The 23,333-nt window shown below is 39.8% G+C and overlaps 1 protein-coding gene across 4 annotated transcripts in view; it reads right to left on the bottom strand.

Moving 5' to 3' along the window:
• The window catches only part of LOC119795242 (attractin-like protein 1), a 437,403-nt gene that overhangs the window by 141,304 nt on the left and 272,766 nt on the right, over nucleotides 1-23,333 (bottom strand). For 3 of the 4 annotated variants that reach the window (XM_038303135.1, XM_038303136.1, XM_038303137.1), the window contains one exon: nucleotides 21,738-21,816. In XM_038303135.1, the coding sequence (XP_038159063.1) occupies nucleotides 21,738-21,816 (79 nt within the window). Of the gene's footprint in view, nucleotides 1-20,805; nucleotides 21,012-21,737; nucleotides 21,817-23,333 lie in introns of those variants that run through there. The other variant, XM_038303138.1, reaches the window with a different exon arrangement.

Genomic DNA, 23,333 nt, shown 5'->3' with positions numbered 1-23,333 from the left:
TTGCAATAAATGCTAAACTCTCTGCAGGTTCTTGTCTTTGTCGTCCGCTCTATTCAGCTGGCTTTGGAAACACACCGCGAGAAGGTGGGGGCCGGGTGGTGAGGGTTACGGGGCGAGAAACGCAAAAGTAACGCAATAGTTACTTTTACTAGTAACTAGTTACTTTTATTGTGGAGTAACTCAGTAACTCAGTTACGTTTTGGGAGAAGTAACTAGTAACTATAACTAATTACTTTTTCAAAGTAACGTGCCCAACACTGGTTGTGGCCAACCAACCAGACATTTTGATCATTGATGAACAGAAGGGGAAAACCGTAGTGATTGATGAGGTCATCCCATATGAAACATCAGGAAAAAAGAACATGAGAAATTGGAGAAGTACCAAAAGCTCAGGAAGAATTACAGAGAAGCATGGCAGGTGAAAGCCACGGTAGTGCCTGTGGTCATCTGAGCACTTGGGGCAGTAACCCCCACACTGGAGAAGTGGCTCCAACAGATATCTGGAGAATCAGAGATCTCAGTCTAGAAATCAACAGTTCTAAGCACAGCTAGGATACTGAGAAGAACCTAGAAGCTCCCAGGTCTCTGTTAGAGGACCTGAGCTTGAGATAAAGGAGCCATCCACCCTGCCAGGAGGAAACAATGGAGGATGGATGGATTGGTGGATGACAGATCAGTCACCTAATGTCTGCTGCTCACTCAACCACTGAAGGTCAACAATTAATTAACAAACAGTTATTGGTTTCTAAAAATGCAAATCCTTTTTTACGAAAAATGATTTTATTAACATGTAGAATTTGCAATATGAATCGGTTTGAACACATTCCAGTTTCTCTAAATAAAATTAAAAGCTAATTTATCCTCATCAGACAGTATACAAAATAAACTGATTCTACAACATAAAAATCCATAAATATCCAGGTATCATAATTTTATTAATTATGGTTTTAAACCCCTTACTTTCTTATTATTTTTGTGTGACCTACCTTAGCTTAGTTTAGTTTAGTTTCACTATATCCTGAGCTATCTCTATAGTTATGCTGCTATAGGCTTAGACTGCTGGAGGACATAGGGACCCCCCCGTTCTTCATTCTGCTTCATTCTATCTCTATTCTCTTAGAATCTGTTAGTTCAATCTCTAACGTTCTGCTCTCTCTGCTTTTCCTCAGAGTAGCTTTGCCTCGTCTGTTCCTGTTTGGCTGTGACTCCATCCTGGAGAGAAATATCTGCTGTGCTGCTTCCATCAACACCCTTGTTTATAGATGCTGGAGATCGGCCTGTTTTCCAGTGTGGTCCTGTTTCTCTGACTGTGACTAACTGGATGTGCTCTCTTCATCCTCTGGCATGGGAGCTGGCTCGGAGCTCGTCTGCCTGGCTGTGTGTTTCCTGGATGGGGCCACCTTTTACAGCTGCTTTTTGTATCTCTGCTTCTGTCTCCTTGAACCCCAGTCGGCCTCGGCAGATGGCCGCTCACACTGAGCCTGGTTCTGCTGGAGGTTTCTTTCTGTGTAAAAGGGAGTTTTTCCTCTCCACTGTCGCTACAAGCATGCTTAGTGTGAGGGATTGTATTTGAGTCAATGAGTCGATGCAATCAATTGGTTTTCCTTGGATAAAAAACTTTGAATCAATTTGACTGGATGATCTGGTTGAACTGGAAAGTGACCTGAGATGACATGTGTTGTGAATTGGCGCTATATAAATAAACTGAATTGAATTGAAATGAATGTTTTAGTCGAGTTTTTAATCTGTAAAGAGTTGGTTTGGAGCTGAATGATTTTATTAATACATTTTTATATTTCAAATTTAAATATATTTAATATGTGTGCAGTGTTTTTTGTTTGAACATGAATTGAGCTTAATTCACACTTTCATTAGCTCTCATAACTCACATCAGATTAAACACACTTTAGTAAACCTGTTAAATCAATTGATACCCATTCATAGTGTCAGCATCATTCCAGCTTGTTAAGTAACAGCAACTGTTCTCAGTCAGCCTCCCTCTCCATTAACCTTAGACGTACCTACTGTAAAGTTGTGCAACTAACTTCTAAATTCCTCCTTAGGCCTGAAGGCCAGATTTGTGGATTGCCCTGCTGAACGTTTTTTCAACAGATTCCTTCATCTAAGCTGTGGAATCCTACAGCAGATCCTGGGTTAGCATCAGTCACATCAGCCCATCAGGGTGCTTCTAATCAGATTTTAGGGTAGTTATTTACACTGGACTTTATTTAGGGGTATCAGATAAAATGAACAAAAGTCCATGCCAAATTTTTCAGTGTTTTTTTGTTTGTTTTTTTAGCATGTGAAACAGTTTAAATCATATAAAACATCAATCATTCATATTCCATTTCTCATATATGCATGACTTTGAGTTGGTCATCACACAAAACTACAATTAAATGTATTAGATGTAATGTTGATCAATCAAATTAAAAAGCAGCCTCCTACTTTATGATGATAAATTTATGATAAAAAACTTTAGAAGTGGAATCATTGTTTAAATGTGGAGTTATAACAGAATGTTCACCTTTCCTCACCTTTAGTCTACACTGGATATCAGTCACCATGCCAAATGAGAACAGGTTTGTTGGATATCAGCAGAGAGAGCAAAAAACAATAGAAGATGATATGAAACTAGTGAGGAGAAAGGCACTGAGGAGAAAGGAGGGAGGCGTTCATATTATTATAGACGGATGGCCTGCAGCACTTCCAGGTAAAAATTCTAAACGGAACAGACAGACAAAAACAACCGTATAAAACCATCCCAACCACCATATGGCTGCGAGGAGATGTCCTTGCTGTGTCCCTGAAAGCACCCCCCTTCTCTCCCCCTGCAACAGCAGACCCCCCCACCGTCTTCCTCCTTCAGTGCTTTTGAAGTTTGCCGGTTGCAGGTCGCTGCTGCTCACTTCCTCTCCGAATCCATTTTTTTTATTTTTTTTTACGCTAATCTGGATCTCCGATGGCAAAAATGGTCACCTGGCCACTGCTGATAGGAGCAGAGGGAGCATTAACATTCACAGCTAACACCTCTCTCAAATGTTTGAAACCGGGTGAGGTTGTTAACAAAACTTGAGCACTCTTGGATAATTCAGCTTAACTTAAAAAGAGGTCAGAAGCTCAGCTGTTAAGTTAATAACAGACATTAACCTGGGAAAAAGAACATTTTGTTTATAAGGGAAGATATTGGTGGATTCCACATTTTGGTGCAGATTTACAGATTTAGTAGGCAGTGGACAAAAGACCGTATATAGATACTACTTCTTGCACTAAAGAGCTAATTCCGTGAGATGCTGTATCTTGTAATACATTCCATTTTATTTGCTGAACTCCGCGATTTCGTTTGAGTTTTCCAAATTACTGAAATAATAAGGCAGTAATTATCTGATGTGACAAACAGAGTAAAGGCAGCATCATGCTATGGGGGTAATTTTTTCATCTGGAACAAAGAACCTGATCAGAGATGATGCTATGGATAGAGGTAAATAGTGCAGTCGTAGTGCAGGTAGTACTTTTTAACACATCCATCAACTTGGCAGCTTGTTTTCTCTTTCCTTTCACAGCTCCACTGGTGAAATGCTGAGTTGCTCAGCTCCATTACATCCTTTTTGCTAATCACACACATGTGCCATATCATCCCTCTGGTTCAGTGGTTTGGTCATAGTAAATATACTAAAGTTGAAGGTTTACTAGCAAATGGGATAAACATAATATGTAAAACACAGAATATAAGACAAGAAAACAGGATGCTGTACAATAATTGGAAATTCTTTGCAGACAATCAAGGTAGGTGAATACAGAACAACATTTGTTAAGTATGTGATGAGAACCCTTGAACATCCAAGAGTTAGAAGGAATAGTTTTAGTCAAACATTGAGTTTGTAGAGGTTTCAAACTGGTGCTGACGTCTCAAAAGCCGTAATGATGGAAAAAATATCTCTGAACACCATCTCTGTACCGTATGGGGGCTAAATATATATCTACAGAAATAGAAATACATCCTATAGTTATGTTATAGTAATGAAGCAAAATGGGTACAATTTCCAATTCAACTAATTGTTGATAATAAGAGGAAAGAAACTGTTCAGTTTGAGAAGTTTATACTTCACCACAGAACAATAGAAACACAGAACAGACAACTAGGTTTCTACAAACCCCCATCTAAAGGTAAGCAGATTTTTTTAAACGCTAAAAGCTGAATGCAAAGTTGCCTGGTCATAATTCACCTGTGATGTCAGTTGCAGAAAGAGAGACTTGGCTTTAGAGTAGATAAGTAGAGAAATGCAACAGATGCATGCAACTAGAGCAGACACTGCCGCAGCGCTGTGGGAACCCAGATCTGCTGATGCTGGCTCCCATGGTTACACAAAGCACAGCAGCTGGAAAATGGTGCTGCTGCTTCCTGTTATATCAAAAAGATACCTCCTGAGGCTCTTGGTACCTTTGCTGTCTGGGGTCGTTTCTCAGAATGCCAACTGTCCAAAACAACTATCTTTAACAACTATATATCTACTTCAAATACTCCAGCTAGAGGAGACTAGTGGGGTATTGGCAGTTACAACTAAAACTGTATGCCCCCCTCATTTTTCTCTTTTATCTCATCACACCTTAAATCCTTGGACCCACTATCTGCTACTTTGGGTACTTACGTTAGTTAAGGAGTTACACAAATCACAGGACAGAGTCAGCCTATTAACCAAGTGCTAAATAGTATATGGATTAAAACATCTGTACAGAATAAATGCTACCAGATCTAAATGCCTAATTTAAAACTGTTATTTATTTATTTTTTATATTTTAGAGCAGTAAAGAAATGAGGACAAGTTTTAGGTTCTGCACTTTAAGTGTCGAAGTTGAGTGGGGGCTTTCGAGGACCCAAATGCAGAGATCAGGAAGCTTGAGATGAGTTTTGTAGATTTATTAAACCCAAGTGAGGCAGAAATAAAAAAATACTGAAAATCAAAAACTCAGGGAGAAACAGACACAGGGACCCAAGTACTGTAACAACAAGCTGCAGCAGAGGGTAACTAAAGAACTAAGCACTGCTAGAAAACAACAACAAAGACACAGAATGCAAAGAAACTAAAGATAAACAAATAGATGGCAGAACCCTGACCTTAACGATTACTACTTATTCCGCAATCTTGAATATTTCCTGTGTAGTTTAATGGAGCAGCATTGTCCTCCACATCCCCGTTCGTGGTATTCCACAAGGATATATACTTGGATCCATTTTATTCTCAAGAATCAAGATTCCTAATTATGGAAACAAATGTGTCCAAAATTTCTAAATACAACCGATTCACAAACGAAGCCCCCAAGTTGACGTAAACTCGGGGATGTTGCCTTATTTGGTTCTGGCCTGTACTTTTCTCACGCACTGAAATTGACATACAGATCAGCCTACTGGTTCAGTGGACCAAGGGGGGTGGGGTTATGAAGTGTTGACTGCTGTACGGCTCACTGGACCGGACCTCAGCAGAGCCGTGACCCGTCTGTCGCCAGCCAGAGGAGGGGGGCTGGGGCACGGGGAAGCACGGGGCCGCCGGTGTCCAGGCTACTGTAACCAGGTGGGGTTCGGTCACTCCGTGTAGAGTCCTGCATGGGTCGAGTTTCACCAACCCGCACCCGCCCAAACCCGTTAGGATGACTACCGAACCCTACCCGTAACCCGCGGATATCTTCAATTTAAATCCAAACCCGACCTGACCCGTTGATATTTAACCCGCAACCCGACCCGTTAAAAAATCAAGTAATAGGCTATAGTACGCTGCGCTGCAGAACAGCGCCATTAACACTGCAGAAGACGTGTATGCACTGACTGTGGCCTTTTTGGAGGGAAGCCAACACTGCCGGCAGGGCTTTAAGCTACAACAAGGGTGACCCCAGTGCCTGATTAATATAACATTTCTGATGTCCATACAGTAACAACACACACGCATAAAAAAAAAAATCACCAACTACCCACCCGCACTAAAAAAATATCCGCCCAACCCCAGACCCGTTTATTTTTATTTATGTATTTTTCACCCGCAAAAGAGCATTTTAGCGGGTGACCCGTCGGGGACCCGTGGGTACCCGACCCATTGCAGGACTCTAACTCCATGCCCCGCTGGCACCCTGGGTCCAGGAACCCCGGCAGACCGGGTAGACCCAGGACGATGTTGAAATTCCCCCCGGACATTGTTTTGGGTATGAAAATTAGAACATGTCTGGGAAAAAGAGGACGTCTGGTTACCCTACCATATCAACAATTTCATATTTTAGTGAGTACTTTTTGCTATGATGCATCTTTGCTCAGCAGCTTCGCCCGTTGTAAACCAACCAATCAGAGCACAGCTCATCTAAATATTCACGATCATACCATAAAAGAAAGAAAACCTGTCGTTTCATTCTAGGGCTTTTAACCAGGCTGCATTAGGGCTCATAGAACAGCTAATATGCCATTTTCAGCCCAACAAATGTTATACAACAATAATAATAATCATCATTATATGACCCCTTTAAAAGAAAACTGCAGGCAGCTGAGCAGTTTCTTTACTTTGTTTCCACTGACACTTTCACATCTATTATTAGAGGCCACAACTGGTGTTAGATCAACAGTTTGTTAATCTTGTCTTTCTGTAAGGCACTTCAGTATCATCATGCTGTGTTTGTGTAGTTCTACTCTATATGAATGAAATGAATGATTATCCATAGATCTGCTTGCTGTTATTGTTTCCTGTAAAGCGCATGTGTTTGTTCATTACTGTGGAGAATAAGGTTGGTGCCATTTCCAGTGCATTTCCTTTTGATTTGCTGCCACAGCAGTCATCAACAGAACCCCAGTTATGCTTGGTCACGTTTAAACCCCTTCTGTAAATCTGCCACCGCCTCTATTGCTGGCCGCATAACAGGAAACACCAACATACATACTCTACAGCACCAAAATACACACTCACACTCAAGAACTCTCATACACACAAGTAATTTGGCATTCAGTGGTCCAGACAAGCTAATCTCTCCAACTGCAGATTGGTGTGAGCCCAGCCAAGGACTGAGTAATCCGAGCATAATGTCACCTCTGCAGAACTGAGGACACCAAGGTTTTAATAAAAGTGTTGTTCTTTGGGGGGAAAAATGATAATGATAAAAAAACTCCTAAAGCTAACTGCATCTTCAGATTTATTTAAAAAGTTTTTCATAGAGAATTGAAATACTGCTGGCTGTCGGAATAAAAGCCCTAAAGCTCGAGAGCTTCGTAATTTTGACAATCCTTTCAGTAAAATTAACTTTACTCATCATTTAGCTGTTGAAATGAGTCTTTGAAAGACCTCAGGGAAGCATTTACTGCTGCATAATTAGCTCCAAGAGCCAACTTGCCATTTACAGTGCAGCACAGACACGTCCTAAACAAACAGAACAGCCTCAAAACTTAAATTTTAATCAAGCTCTCTTCATTATGCTGCGACTTCTTCTCCCTCTCCTGTAATTCAGAGCGGAGCATCTCTGAGCAAAACTCCTAAATTAGTGGAGGGGAAAAAAATAAATAAATGGCACAATATGTTAATTGGTTCATGGAAGATGAGAGCAAACATCTAATTTAGGGAAATTGATGTGAGGGCTGCTGTAATAGCAGCTGAGTGTTGTAGAGGTCAGGCAGTGCTTTGCGCCAACAATGTAATCTGCTCAGAGCCAGTTTTGTCTTCATAAAAAGAAGTTGCCGAGCTGCGAGCAATGAATAGACTTCAGGAGAAGTGTTCTCAAACAGAAGAGTGACAACATTTGTTTGCAATCAAATAACAGCAAAAATCTCCTCTAAGAAACAACATCAGCTCCAAAGAAGCAAACAGCCCTAGAAATGAACATACATTTACCTTCTTTAGGGAGTTCCCTCAAGGGACCCCACAGGGCCTTGTGCTTGGTCCCCTACTTTTTCCTCAACACCTATGATTTGCCCCTCTCTATCATAACACTGTACATTTGGCAAATGACACAACAGAGGCTGGACTTACCTCTGGTAGAGATTCATCTAACCTCTAATCAGAAGACAGAGGAACCAATGGTTGGGTACAAGCAGTTATGGTTCACCATAACTGCTTGTAGAAGATGTCAACCTCAGTTCCTGAGATGTTAGGTGGAGGATCATCTGACCTGGGGTGGTTCTTAAGAAGACCCAGCTCTCCCAGAAGCTACTCTTAGCCTCTTATCAAAGTGGTATGGAAAACACTCTTACATAAAGTGAGTGTTAGTGTTTGGCATGCTAGCTCCACTGCTGCAGAAGGAAAAAAGGCATTCCAGAGGGTGATCACCTCTGCCAAGTAAACAATTTGCTGCTTACTCCCAATCCTGACAGAACTCTCTCATCTATGTTGTCTCAGGAGGGTAAAACAAAGAGCATATACTTAGATTTTAACATCTCTCTTCAGGTATAAAAAGGTTAAAAATAGACAGGTTAAAAAAACCAATTTTACAATTGTTAATCAAGTCTCCTATTGATTGCTGAAGATCTATTAAAATAACAAAAGATTGATTAAAAAAGCAATTCCCACTTTCCTCATAAACTACAATTTCTTTAACAAATTTCCATTGGAATTTATATATAATTTCAGTATCAGTATGTAATCCAGGTAACATTGAAAGGATATATTTTTAGTACCAGCAATCCAATTTGAGTTGGACAAGATTAGAACATTTCTTTTATAAATATGAAAATTGGAATTTAATCGATTCTTGTAATTCAAATTGATACCCAACCCTAGTTTTTACCAAAAGCTATTCTATTCTATTCTATTCTATTCTATTCTAATCTATTCTATTCCCATTCAACAAAAGAATCAAATATCATAGCTTAATTCATATAAAGCAAAGTCAGTTGCATTGATTTTCCAGTGTTCCAGCCTTGCTTCTGTTAGCATGCCATGGGGCCGCTGTGGCCACAATGCATGGGATTATTTACCTCCCTTATGCTGAGGATATTTGTCCACAAGTCCTATTAACACTAGTGAGTTGTGTTCATTTTTAGGGTTATACATTAGTGTATAATAAATTTAACTGTGAAATGTATTGAATTTCAACTATTTAGAGTGTTTTCCCAACTCTCTTACAATGCTAACTGTCTTACACTTTCAAAGTGTGATTTAAGCGCCAGTGTGAACAAAATAGACACTTTACAAGTGTTGAATTTAACTCCCTAGAAGTCAAATTCACACTTCCCAACTTTCTGAGTGCTGGGGTTTAACATATTTTGGGTCCCTTTGGCTTCAAGCCCCTGACCCTGTACAAAACTATCTAGACTCCATTTTAAAAATCAACACTTTTTACCTAAGGAAAGAGATGCTTTATCTAGCGTTTTATGTATTTTTGTCCTTTTTTAATCTTGTGGGATTAAAATTTTGTACAATGATAAAACTTGTAAATCACCAGGTTAAACAGAAGAACTCCAGCAATGTATTTCCAACTATTTGACAATGGAGAATGGACCTTTGAGGGTAGCATAACTGAATATATTTTTTATATGTCGTTGTCGGAGTATCAATGAGATCAAACTGTCTGTACAGTAGGACTGTATAGCATTTCAAATGCAAGAAGTCTTGGGGTCATATTTTTATATTTACATTGGGAATATCTACCATGGATACTGCATTGCTTTAACGCAGTGGTCCCATTTTGAGATGACTTATTTAAATCTGTTATTAGTAATGTTGAATCATGTTAACCAGTAATAATAAATGGTGAAACTTAAAATTATTACACTTTAAGTGGTGGTAGCTTTGTAATTTAAGCGAGATTGGAAATTTGGGAAGCGCTGGTTTACAGGAGAGAAATGTTATATAGGCAGCATGAACAAGCTTCAAATGAATACCGAAGAAAAATGCTTTTCTAATATATTATAAAGATTAACACATTCTTTGCCACCTGATCCATATTCAATCTAGATGAAGTATCAACTTCATATTATGACTTAGTATTCAGTAAATGATACTGAATACATAAGAACACTTTAAGGCATTTATAACAGTTGTTATATAGTAATATCACTATACTATAAAATCCTTTAGACCTCTATTATGCTGATCTACTCAGTTAAGCTGTAGGGGGGATAATGAACCAATGTCATGGGTCCTGGTGTTAATAAAACTAAAAACATGTTCAATAATAAGAGGAATCCTGGTGCCCAATTAAAAGATCCAGATAAATGGTCGGTTAGCAAAATATTTGAATAAATGTTTGCTCTGTGTAAGGTTGTCTGTTAGACTTGATCATTCTTAGTTGATACCACTTTTTTATACAGTTAACATTTATGAAAAATGTATCCGTTCAAATTTAAAGACTAACTTTTTTAGTTACTTTTTTTGATGTGACCTCTTTCACTGAAGTCCTCTGAGGAGGAACCTTGTTAGAGAAAGCTGGAGATCTCTCCATGCGTCCGTATTAGAATTTCAAAGAGTTTGATTGTTTGATCTCATATCCAAAAATGATTGTTAATAATGTAAAAAAAGTACCAGGAAAAGCAATTAACATGAAGCTGTGATTCTATTAATAAGCAGTTTTCTCTGTGGTCTCATGGTTGCTTGTGATTAATAATTAACGGTGAAGCGATCCCATTTTCACCTTCTGTCTCGGTTCCCCACAAGGCTGCTCCCCGGAGAACCCAGCAGAGGCAGAACAATGAACTTCACACCGAAAAACCGATAATTCTCTCCTTCGCGCTGACAGCATTGACACTATTGTTTTACACCATACCAAAGCAAATACACTTATATTCCTGTTTTGATAGACCCTGGCGATTTTAAACAGATGGAAGTTGGTGAAATGTTGTCTGAACATGTGAGAAGGAATTTGCAACACTTCAGATAACCCACAGAGGCTTATCTTTAATAGGTTTTGAGTTAATTCTCAGAATTTTCAGCAAAGGTTCAGACATCTATTTGTAGGTCGGCTGGCATCGTGGCTGGGCCCATGGCCAGCTACATGCATATGGGTCTCATTATATTAAGATGTTGTTGAAAAAGAACATAGCAGGTTGTTTTTTTTGTTTCTCTCAGATAAAGAAAAAACTTCAAAGTGAACTTTATATCTTACAAATTAAAATGAATATGACTCACATTCTTTATAGCAAGGAAGCATTTGACTTTAGTGAGAAATTGTGAGTTTTTTTTTAAACTTTTTTTTTAAATGTTTATACAAGTAACTCAATCTGGTGAATATGAAGCTTTTCTGAAAGGACACCATGTCCTGCTGCAGTATTACTTATTATTTTGGTGATTTGTGCTTTGGTTTTTCTCTGTCAGTTAATAAAGTCCTTGTTTTGTATTTACAATAAAAAAGGAGGAAAAATAATGTGTGTGCGGAAGGAGAAAACAAAGAATCACCTGCTATGGCTAAGTTAAGTAGAACCTCCTAGCAAAGTGTGAAAATAGTCCAAGATAGAGTTGGAAAAAACAGAGAGATATATTTGATTCCAAGAAGGATAAGACTGGAACAATACTGTATGGATGCTGGTGTTTACTGGACGAAAGCTAAAGCTGCCAATGCATTCAGATGTAGCTGCAGAGTTGAAGGATGCATGACCAAACGTCCTTAATAATACTGATAGTGAGAGAAATATACTGTAAGTTCATAAAAACATTGACTGGTTCTTACCTCGATGCTGTGTCCCTTTTAGTTTTTGTTAGGAACAGAGATTTTCTTTTTCCTTGATGCCCTGATAAGAGGCTCAGGGGAGGATTAACCAGAACATAGAGTTTATGTAGATCGGTTTGTTTGGTTTTTAACAGTTGGTCTTTGACCACCCCGAACTGTCACTTTAAACTAAGGCATTTTTTATTTTTTTATTTTACCTTTATTTTACCAGGAAGTCCCTTGAGATAAAATCTCTTTTTCGAGGGAGACCTGGCCAAGAGGCAGCAGTACAGCAAGACATATAAGAACACAGGACAACATTGAAAGACATTCAGGCTCTATTAGAAGTTACCATCTGGTTTTCTGATACAGTAGCAGCCATTCAAAATGGCCCCTTCCCAGTCAAACGCCAGCCGGATGGCAACCCACTTCCCTGCAACTCTGAGCAAAATCCCCTCCAACTTCCAGCCACTCTTTCACTTCCTTCCACCCAGACACCTCCTTCCTGATTAAGAAAGGGTTAGGTGTTTCCAGACCAGCTAAGAGACTTAATGCCTCCAGCAGGTGGGACGCGGCTTGTGAAGAAGCCATGTCCCATCTGTCAGCTGGCATGCCCTGTCATCTGGGAGATGCTCAGAAAAGAGCCTTTTCCATATGACTCAGTTCCTCACCATATCTACAGCAGTGGCGGCCGGCCCATAGGGGGCGCTGGGGCACCGCCCTCCCTGATAAGAAGAGAGAAACGTAAAATATATTTTTTGGAAATTAACTCATAAATGTCAGTTTTACTCTCTAGAGTGTGTACCTATAAGCAAAACAAATTATATAAACTACATTTCCCTATGTACTGTCATTAATTTGTGGATTTCCACAGACAGACTCCTACCGACCTCTGTTCTGAGGGCTGTGATCAGACAGCCCCACATTTGCAGAGAATCTGTCAATCATGTACTATTGCTAGATGAATTTAATGGCCAATCAGCGTCTCGGAACTTTATGGTCATGGGGCGCGGAAAATACTGCGCTTTAACAGGCTTCTGAACCCAAGCGCAGGTGCAGACAATTAGAGGGAAGATGGCGAATGTAACGAACGAGATGCAGCTTCCACCAAATTCGGTGAGATCCTTATTTATCTACCCGTTTGCCAGAAGAACATCCCTGTTGTAGGATATGAACATTTCATGTCATGGTTATTGTGACTGTGACGAATCCACCTCGTCGCTTAAAACAACCTCTCTAACTTTGCGCGCCACACACACATTCCTGTTATACTGTGTTTGTGAGGACCAATACACTCGCGCTGAGACCAGTAGCTCCATGAAGGTAAAACACACAAGCTGTTCCTGGTTACCTGCTGCGTATTGAGGGTGCACACTTAATATTTCAGTGGGGTTAGCCGTGTGTGTGTGTGTGTGTGTGTGTGTCTGTGTGTGGGTATGTGGGGGGTGTGGGTGTGTACGTGTTTATGCTATGGGGACTTGTCATCTTCAGTCTGGCTGCGTCTTTGCTGGGTTCAAACCCAGTTTGGTGTAATTGAATAAGTCAATGAATCTGTGTAAAAGAATTAAGTTGTAAAAATTATTTGTTTTTGTAAATCAATTGTTTGTGGAGGTAATATATGGACAAAACTGATTAATGAGAAGAAATCAGAAATAAGAGAGCCTGAGGGGAGGGGCTTAAACTATTTAATGAGGGCTGTGGGAAGAAGAGCGGCCATTTCTGTTTTCTGTTTCTTTGTTACATTGCTGGTAACTGGAGGGAGGCTGAGGCCTAGAGGATCTTGTATATGTTTAGTTTCTTTTGCACCCTGTTTTGAGTTTTTGAGCTCAATAAATCACCAACACCGGTAACCCGATTGAGACTGGATTCTTGGAGGCCAAAGAACCCATTCACAGTGACCCAAATCATCACTGTTACTGTTATTATATAGTAAATTAAATCATTACTGTTAAATTATATGTATTGTCCAATTGTTTATTTGAATTCTTATTCCGGATTAGTTGGAGACATACACTAGGCTATATCAGCCCCACCAAAAATATTTTTCACCAGCCGCCACTGATCTACAGTATAAGGAAGTACACAGGAGTGTATCCAGGCTCTCATTCGTTCAGCCATGTTCCAGAATTCAAGACCTAATATGTAGGTGAGGGTAAGAGTTAGACCAACCGCTAAATTTGAGGGCTTAGCCTTTTGGCTCAACCCTCTTCACCACAATAGACGGGTGCATCGTCCGCATTAAAGCAGCAGCCTTACTGATCTGTTTATCGATGTCCCTCTCCTTCTTTCCTCACTTGTAAACAAGCCCTCAAGATAACGGAATTCCTCCAACCTGAAGGGGAAAAAACAAATTTTTCCAGTTGAGTACCCCTCCTTGAATCACCACCTTGATATAGTGGGGGGGGTTTCAGTGCCCGGGTGATCCCAGAGGCTATGTTATCGGGGTGGTTTATGCCACTGGTAGGGTATTCCGAGGCAAACAGCCTCTGCATGAAGGGTCAGCAAAGATTATTTAAGAAATTTCTCTTGATGACAAATAAATCAAGGCAGGTGAAGTTGCGCGGTACAGCAGAGCAAGGAACCACTCCCTGGGGCCGTGCCTGGGGGGGCCTGGGGTTCGTCAGCGAGCGCCAGGTGTAAGTCAAGCTGGTTGTCCAGTCTTGCTATATGTTCTGCAAAATTGTTTCTATTTGTTCAAACTTTTTTGATGTCTGCTTGAGTGAGGTGTTCAGATTTGAGCTCAAATGTCATGGACAGAAACTTCCTTTCATAGTTAAAAGCATTGTGGAGGATTTTTTCAAAATACCTGCCTTCCCCACAAAAGGGTGTGCAAGAGCATGCACAACGGGACGAGCACGTAGGACAGCCTTATGAAAACATATCACCAGAATGATTGACATTTAGGAGGACCACTGATTGAGATGATCCACCCAGATCCTCCTCTATGCTTTTAAGGGTCACAGTTGCATCTATTCAGTTCCAACCAATATCCTGAGCTGACGTGCAGCAGAGATAACCTATTAGTTAAGTCAATCTAGAGTAAGGTCCTAAGGTGATAATCACAGTGTTATTTCTAAATCAGAGGTGCCAGACCCAGAGCTCAAGGAAAGATTCAGGATGTGTTTTTACAGCTTTAGTTTAACAAGCGGTTGTTACTTTACTGGACCAGTTATATACTGTAGGTTCATGGAAGTCAAAATAATTTACTTAGATATAAAAACCTAGATATAAAACAAATATTTGCCTGTATGTTGATAGATGGAGGGGCTGATTCTGTAAAAGTCTGCCCGGTTAAGCACTTTTTGATTTTTATCTGTGAAAGATGCTACATAAATAAAGGAATACATTTTAAAGCAAACTAAATAATCCAAATTGAACTACAGGTAAAGATCTGTGCTCTCATTTTATAATACCAGATGGAAGACACACAGCAGCTCTATTTAAGCCACTTAAATTCTCTTGTTTAAATTGCATTTCAGTAATAAAGGCAATAATTACAATCATTAATGATGCCAATTATCCATCTGTGTCAGTTTGAAGAAACTGGACCTGACCTGATGTGATCACAGTTAAGGTAACCCTCCAATCTTACACCTAGTGATGGGTCGGTCACAAAAATTGGCTTTATACTGTGACACACACTGAATCAAATCACTATCAATGCATGAAAAAGAAAAATATCTTCGGTGTAAAAATATTTCTCTTGCTAGTAATAAAATGTGGCAAATATTTTTTTTATCTAAAATTTAAGAGAAAACTGAAGAGTAATTTAGATTCTTATAGAGAAGAACCCTCTGCACATATTAAATTGCTCATTGTAACTATTATATGATTATAAGATACCTTCTAATATAATGACTGATGTTGTCTAATGTTATCAGCTATTTCAATGCAACTATGAGATTTAGCACACGCTGTACACGAGGCTACCTAAAGCTTTAGGCACTTTGATATCTCACGCTAGCATTATAAAGACTTTACATAAACAACTGTCTTAACATGCTCTGGTTGATATTTCTATGTATTATTGTTGTTGCGTGTCACATTTTTAATGACTAATAGTATGTTGTTTCAGGTTTAAGGTCTCCCACTCAACTGATGGATACGTGGAGGAGTTGAGGCTCCACTGAGTGAATCATATCACACCGACAACATCATAAAACAAATGTAAAAATGCTCACTTCCTATCATTATATTATTCCCTAAATTGATGTGTTTTTTTATTAATGGCATATTGGTGCATTAATTAGATGATAATCTTTGCAGCATCATCTCCAGCAGTAGAACTGGGGCCACATGTTGTTTTATGTCAGAGAACCCACTTCATAACAAGCCTCAATTAACCTGCAGCTGCACTTAATGAGAATTTGAATAAATTAGCATTTAATTTTATTGCAGTTATCTAAAACGTCATAGATGTACACTTGACCCTGTCTTGTGTTTGTGGCAGAAAATTGAAGAACAGGAGTTTGGATAAAGATCACAACCTGCAGCTATAGTGTGTACTATCTGTTATTGACTGATTTATAAGAGTGATCAGACACTGAAGAATTAAACATTTCTTGCAAACTGTGAGAAAAAGTACAAGGCTAACATAGTGTAAACCAACATTTCTGAACGCGTTGGGGGCTGAATCATAGGAAGTGTTAGGGCAATCAATACTAACCTACACTCTGAAAAACAAGAATAGAATAGAAAACAATTTTAGATCCAGCTCACTGGTGAGTCTGGCTAGTTCTACTGGCTCGATGGTGAATCATTTGGTCCTTGGGGGCGTGTCCGTAGGCACCATTTTGGTAGCTTTTTGGTGTTAATCGTTTAAGGCCACTGTGGTCACCTTGGCGACTTTGTCGCTACAGATAGCAATTTTTCCGACCCCTCTAGCACCTAATATAGCAACATTTTTCTTTAGTTGGAGATTTTAGGAAGAACCTGAAAGCACTGATCACTCTTACAGTCTTCAGGGAGGAGTGAGTTGCATTGGGCAGAGAGATCGGCAGAACGGGTGGTTGGAGGCGGCTGTCTGTGCTTGTGCTAAGGTAAGCTGTAAATGATGAATGATTTAAAATTCCATTTAAGGGGCTGAATTAAAACCTGTTTACTCTTTTTAAACTCTTTTTAAAAGCACCTTCCGTATTTCTTATTTCAACTTATGTCAACATAATTTTCTCTTCCACTTTGATTTATAAAATAGCTGCATGTGTGTTCCTTCACCCTATCACACAGCCATATCAAATCCCTAACTGATTGTCCCTATCCAACAAGACAGAAAAGCTCACATTTTTCAACTCTTCTGATTGTTGTTTTAGAAGCTTGTTCCCCAGTTCTTTGAACCCCCTCTCAGCAGCCTCCCCTCCCTCCCCCTGCTCTGTCACAGAGATCTCCACCAAGGTGGGTCCATCCCTGCTGGTGGTGGCCCAATTCTAATGAACACCGTAGTCAGAGTAATTTATAACATTACCGAGACATAAATACGTTGGTTATCAGGGTGGGCAGGTTTGGTGCACTGGATATGAGTCAGCCTTTCAGAATTTGCTTCCGATGCTGATGCCCACCTTTGGTTGTTGGAATGCATTTAGACATTTAGAGCTTAGGGTGGGAGAGATGCGAAAGATAGAGGGGTAGGGGGGGTGTGGCACCTACCCTCTTTCCGGTGTGAAATACACAGTTGTCAAACATGGAATAGCGTGACACCTCTGTACATGACTGGGGAGTGGCAGCCTAGTGGTTAGGGCATAGAGCTTAGAAAGCAGAGGTTCTGAGCTGGAGCCCAGGGGGAGGGGTTTAATGCAGAGCTGAATTTCTCCAATGTGAGATTAATGCTCTGGAATCAGAGCAGGGGGGGGTGGGCATGGGGTCTTTCACAACTTTCTGCTCCACCAGTGTTATTTGTGAGACACAAAGAGGATCAATCTCTTTCTGTCGTTCTGATCTCCTATCATTGGTAAACTATTCTTTTTTTTAATGTTCCATCGATGTATATCCAGGAGTCTTCTTTATCTTCGCCATGCAAGTTAAAACTTTAGTCTTTCCCCGTATGATTGACAAATTCTATTTTGTGTTTTTCCCCAATGATTTGTAACCATGGCACGGAAGCACCATGTTTGTCAATCCGCCAGACCCATGAAATAACAACTGGATTGCTGCGTAGTGTTCAGGGCTTAACAATGTTTTGTGTGGTCCCCTTTATGCGTCTCCGTTTAGTGCTGGTATAAGTCCATGTGGGTGTAAGGGTTGGATGTGCGAATGTGACTGTATGAATGTGAATTTGTCTTTGTCTACTTGTCAGATTGAGTGTTTTATCCCCTCCCCCCACACCCACCCACCCACCTACTGGAACGTTGTACATTCAATGTGCTCTGTCTCCTTCCTGGCTTCAGCCAGACCTACGCCTCCTGGCCCTGTAAGGTCGCCACCTAATTGTGTTCCCTGGACCTCGGACACCTGGGCCCTCTTCTTGTCTCACGAGTGTCTGGTAGCCGGTGGAACCCATGGGCTGGCTGTCATGGCCTTAAGGGATCCAAGCACAATAGCTAGGGTAGGGCCCCTCAGGAACTGGCCCTCTTTGGGGTTTAGCCTCTCGGGGTTCGGGTTCAAGGTGCCATCCCTTTGTCTGCCCTCTTTGTTTCCCAGTGTTCTGAGTTGTCTGTGGTAGAGTAGAGTCCTGCAATGGGTCGGGTACCCACGGGTCCCCGACGGGTCACCCACTAAAATGCTCTTTTGCGGGTGAAAAATACATAAATAAAAATAAACGGGTCGGGGGTCGGGCGGATATTTTTTTAGTGCGGGTGGGTAGTTGGTGATTTTTTTTTATGCGTGTGTGTTGTTATGGACATCAGAAATGTTATATTAATCAGGCACTGGGGTCACCCTTGTTGTAGCTTAAAGCCCTGCCGGCAGTGTGGGCTTCCCTCCAAAAAGGCCACAGTCAGTGCATACATGTCTGCTGCAGTGTTAATGGCGCTGTTCTGCAGCGCAGCGTACTATTGCCTATTACTGGATGTGTTAACGGGTCGGGTTGCGGATTAAATATCAACGGGTCGGGTTCGGATTTGAATTGAAGATATCCGCGGGTGACGGATCGGGTTTGGTAGTCATCCTAACGGGTTCGTGCGGGTGCGGGTTGGTAAAACTCAACCCGTGCAGGACTCTAGTCTGTGGATATCTGGAGCTAGGATCTCCTCCCTATTGGCCCTGTAAGGCGAGTCTGGGGCCACCCACACCTGCTATTAAGCAGATTTTCCATCTGGAAAATCTTTGTAAATTCTTTATTTATATAGCATGTCACTGCATAGAGACTGCAGGAGTTTTCTTCCAGGTGTTCACAGATACACACTAATACTAAATCCTGGGCTGCATCTATAGATATATACCACCCTGAATAATATTGTTTAATCGCCATAGGGTTTACCTTCAAACCCACGCATAACTAGGAGTAACTGTATGTCCTTTGTGTTTAAATTTTTGCTTTTTTGTTTTCTTTTTTCTATTTCCATAAGCTCTTTCCAGTCTGTATCTCTTTCCCTCTCCCTTAAGTTCTTATACCCTCTTTCTTTCTCACCTCCCTGTATTTATTTTACTCACAAAATAATTTTTAATAAAGTTTCATATATGAATACCAAGCAGAACCTTATGGCACAGTCATAATGGTCTGCTTGTGAAAGCAAATCTGTTGGACTATCATCTAGCTCCAGGACATCTATTCCCAGTGCTATATTGGCAAAACAGGGCACACAGAAAAGGGTGAGTTGCAAAGAATATGAGAAGATGAAGAAGAAGAGGCTCTGATGTAAACAAACCGACGGTGCAGTAGAAACAGCACTGCGGCTCTGCTGTGATGTGAGGAGCGGCTCTCATAAATAATGTAGCTGAGTGTGGAGCACCCAGCCAACAAGCAGACCGCCGCTTCTTAGTGAGGAAAACAGGCTAAACAAACAGCATGATGGCTGGTCACAGATGGCTAAACACACATCTGAGTCAGGTACCATTCACTGCTCTGGAAACTAAACACCTGTTTGCAGAGAGTTGAGAAAAAACACAGAAAAATCCTTTTGTTAAGGAACTTATGTTTATTCCAAAGAAAAGTGACCAACAACAAAAGTACACTACATGAAAGCTGGATGCATACGTTTAAAGTTAGCATTTACTGTCAATCTTTGTTGATAATTTTTTATCTAGAATGCAAAGGCCGAGTAGAACAGACTGATTTGTAAATCAAAAGTCAGTAAAACTAAAGGTGAAAGGAGCTGTAGAGAAAAGAGAAGCATTCACACTTTGCTCTAAAGAAGGCTTCTCTACCTCCCTTCAAAGGAACTTCAGCAATAACTCTTCAAAACTATTTTTTTCTTTTTCTTTTTGGACTCTAGTTGATCTCAACTTCTTCAAAGAGACTCAACCAGAGTCTCATTCCTTCTGTGTGGAAAAAAAGAGCAAAAATATAGACAAATACTCAAACCTTACTGTTGGTTATTGGTAGGTAAATATTTTAGTTAATTAATAAAATAATAATAATTATTATTAGTTTCAGAAAAGTTTTTATTACAGCATATTTCTATTTAGTTTGTGACTCTTATATGATGATGATTATGTCCCAGAACAAAGCACAATAACTCTGGCTACAATGAAAAAAAAAAAGTGCTTTCCGTGGCTTCTTTCTCACATCACAATCAGTGTGATTGCGTCAGTTTCCAGTGTGAGCAGAAGAAAGGATGTCGTCGTACCATAAGCCATGATATTAAAATTAATTGAGAAACAATGTTTATGCAGGTTATTTTTTATACCAAGAATAGCATGGTTGGTATAAAACACTTTGCTAACACCAACTCTTTCTAAAGAGGATTCTCTGCAGACCCGTCCAAAAGCTAAGTGGGCCTGATGGGTAATACTGGAACCATATTGCTCTAAAACAAACCATCTCCAACATTCTCCCTTTGAGTCTACAGTCGCTAATTTAAAGTATGAGAATGATGAATCATGGAGCATAAGAAAGAATGCTGCTGCCTTTATTTGCTGCTTTTTGCATGATATTAAAGTATTAAAATCAAAAAATGTAAAGTTGGTTTAATATTTCCCTTTTGTTTTGTTTTTTTACCTCTTGTTTTTGTTCACCTCTGGATGAACCAATTGAAATCTACGCTCAACTAATGTGCGCAGTAAAACAGGGTGATCTGAAGTTGTACCTACTGCAGCTGCTCCACAGCCAGAAACAACCCTGTGGTAGGCTTGGCTGATTGTAAATACAACAAACAACTACATCTTAAAATCTTTTGTGTTTCTTTTTTTAAATGGAAATGTGATTGACATTCAGGGAGGATGACACTACTTTTCTTGACATTAAATCAGAAACACTTTTCCTCCGAAATGACAGAAGTTTCCCACAGCAGCTCTTCATCCATAACCATGAGCTCCTGTTTTTAATGGACAAAAACTAAGTAAATATATTTACCAATGAAATTAGTACTTTGGTCCCTAAAGTAAGACAATTCGACATAGTTAACTCAAAATTAGAAAGTGAAATGTTTTTCTTTCTTATTTAAAACACAAAATCTTTATACTTTGGCAGATCATTGCCTCTCTATCAAAATGCATTTATGTCATTATATTACCCTCCCCCAAACCAGGATAATAATCATAAATAGGTATTCCTTAATGATTCCTTGAAAGAAAAAGACTGAATCAATAAAACAAACTTAGAAACGCATCATGAATTCTGAGAGACCAATACGCTGAATGCTTGTAGTTTATAAAGAGATGGCAGCGTTTGTGTTCCTTCATCTGTTTGTGTGCGTTTGGTTGTCCGTTTGTCTGCATGCCTGGAAGGGTCAAGACTAAAAGTGAAACGATGCAGCATCTGCTGACGCTTTAAGTGATATATCACTCCATTCCACTTCGTTTAGCATCACTTCGTCTGAGTCAATTGGTTCATGAGGAGCACTAATTAAGGGGAATGGCCTTGTTTACTGTCATGGCGACGCTCATTAAGCAGATATTTCTTTTTCCCTTTTTAGGAATCTGTGACATTAACGCACCCTTCACAAATTGTGGGTGGAGGAATAAATCAAAATGTCAGCAGCACTAAACGCACTCACACACAGTTGGACGGCAATGAGAACCCAGGAAGAGGCGTGTCCTACCTCTCTACGCCGTGAAGCCCAGCAGGTCTGCTTGATTTTCCAAACCACAGCGGCGACCAGTAACAACGACAGGAAGCAGCTGGAAAGAAGAGAGTGATGCTGACTGTTAGCAGATTAATTTATTCACCAAACTGATTTATGTTAAATGAAGAAATGTGCTGAAATGAGTTTTATGAGACAAAAGCTTTAAATAATGTTACAAAATGCTAGTTTTGTCAAGAATATCTGTGATTTCCAAAGGTTTTAACTATGCAAAGTCAAGTAAGAGATGATATATGAACTTTCACATAGTTCAAACAGATTATGCAACAGAGAGAGAGGATTTCATTAGAGGAGCTTTTGTCTTCAAAGACTATTAATGGCATATTGTATCCATCAACCTTATGTTCATAATTGAAGAAACAAGGGGTCCTTCTTTAATAAATCGTTGTGTCAAACTTAAATGCCAGATGTAAATTAAAAGCAAACCAAATGTAAGGAAAAAAATCTTCTATTTAAAGGAAGATTAATGACCTAAGAGAGACATGCATTGTTCGATTATTACAACAGAATCAGAAACGTTTGAGCTGCAACGTTATGTTGTGTTTCGCAAACTGTGGCTTAACTCTTAAGAGTTTGTTTTTTGGGCTAGAAAGTCTGATAGTTTATACATTTTTACATTCTTCTTGCCTTGCAGCAAAAAGGTTCTGGGTTTGATTCCTGGCTCAGGGTCTTTCTGCATGGAGTTTGCATGTTCTCCCTGACCATGCATGGGTTCTCTCTGGGTACTCCGGCTTCCTCCCACAGTCCAAAAACATGACTGTTAGGTTAATTGGCTTCTCTAAATTCTCCCTAGGTGTGAGTGTGTGTATGGATGGTTGTTGGTCCTGTGCGATGGACAGGCGACCTGTCCAGGGCTGCCCCCACCTCTCGCCCATTGACTGCTGAAGATAGGCACCAGCACCCCTCGCGACCCCACTTGGGACAAGCGTGTAAAGAAAATGGGTGGATGGATGGATGGATGGATGGATGGACATTCTAACCCAACAGACTGCATGACCTCAGTTTTCTAAAGATGGAGGAATTAGTGAAGGCCAATTAATATCAATTGTCGCCATGACAGCAGAGCTAAATGAACAGTGCTTTGCTAAAGTATTCAAACCTCCTGAATGGTTGAACATTTTATTATGCTCATATTTTGTTGCATTTGGTGCTGAAAATGTTACTTAAAAAATGTAACTAGTTATAATTTGTAGTTAATTTCCAAAAAATAAAAAAGTTAGTAACTTAGTTACTGCACAATCAAAGTAGGTAGTTACAGTGCTAGTGAAAATAACTTTGCAGTTACTTGTTATTATTTAAAACATTTGGATAACATTTGCTATTTGAACTTAAAAAAAAAACATGACTAATGTTAATAAATGAATTAATTTTTTTAATTCATATCAGAAAATGTTTTATACAAATCTACACCATTCTGGTGTATGTTGTTGGACAAGTGTGTAACAGTTTAACTATTGAGAAATTATCATGTTTTATTTTTAATGGTAAATGAACAGTAAAGCTCATTTGATTTTTATAGAACTTTGTATTTCTGGGTGTTGCTACTAAAGGGAT

This window comes from Cyprinodon tularosa, unplaced genomic scaffold (genome assembly GCF_016077235.1).
Source record: "Cyprinodon tularosa strain WSP-4 unplaced genomic scaffold, ASM1607723v1 ctg505, whole genome shotgun sequence".
NCBI classification, from domain to species: Eukaryota; Metazoa; Chordata; class Actinopteri; order Cyprinodontiformes; family Cyprinodontidae; genus Cyprinodon; species Cyprinodon tularosa.
Note: the sequence above shows the minus strand (reverse complement) of the source record. Positions and strands in the feature narration are given on the sequence as shown.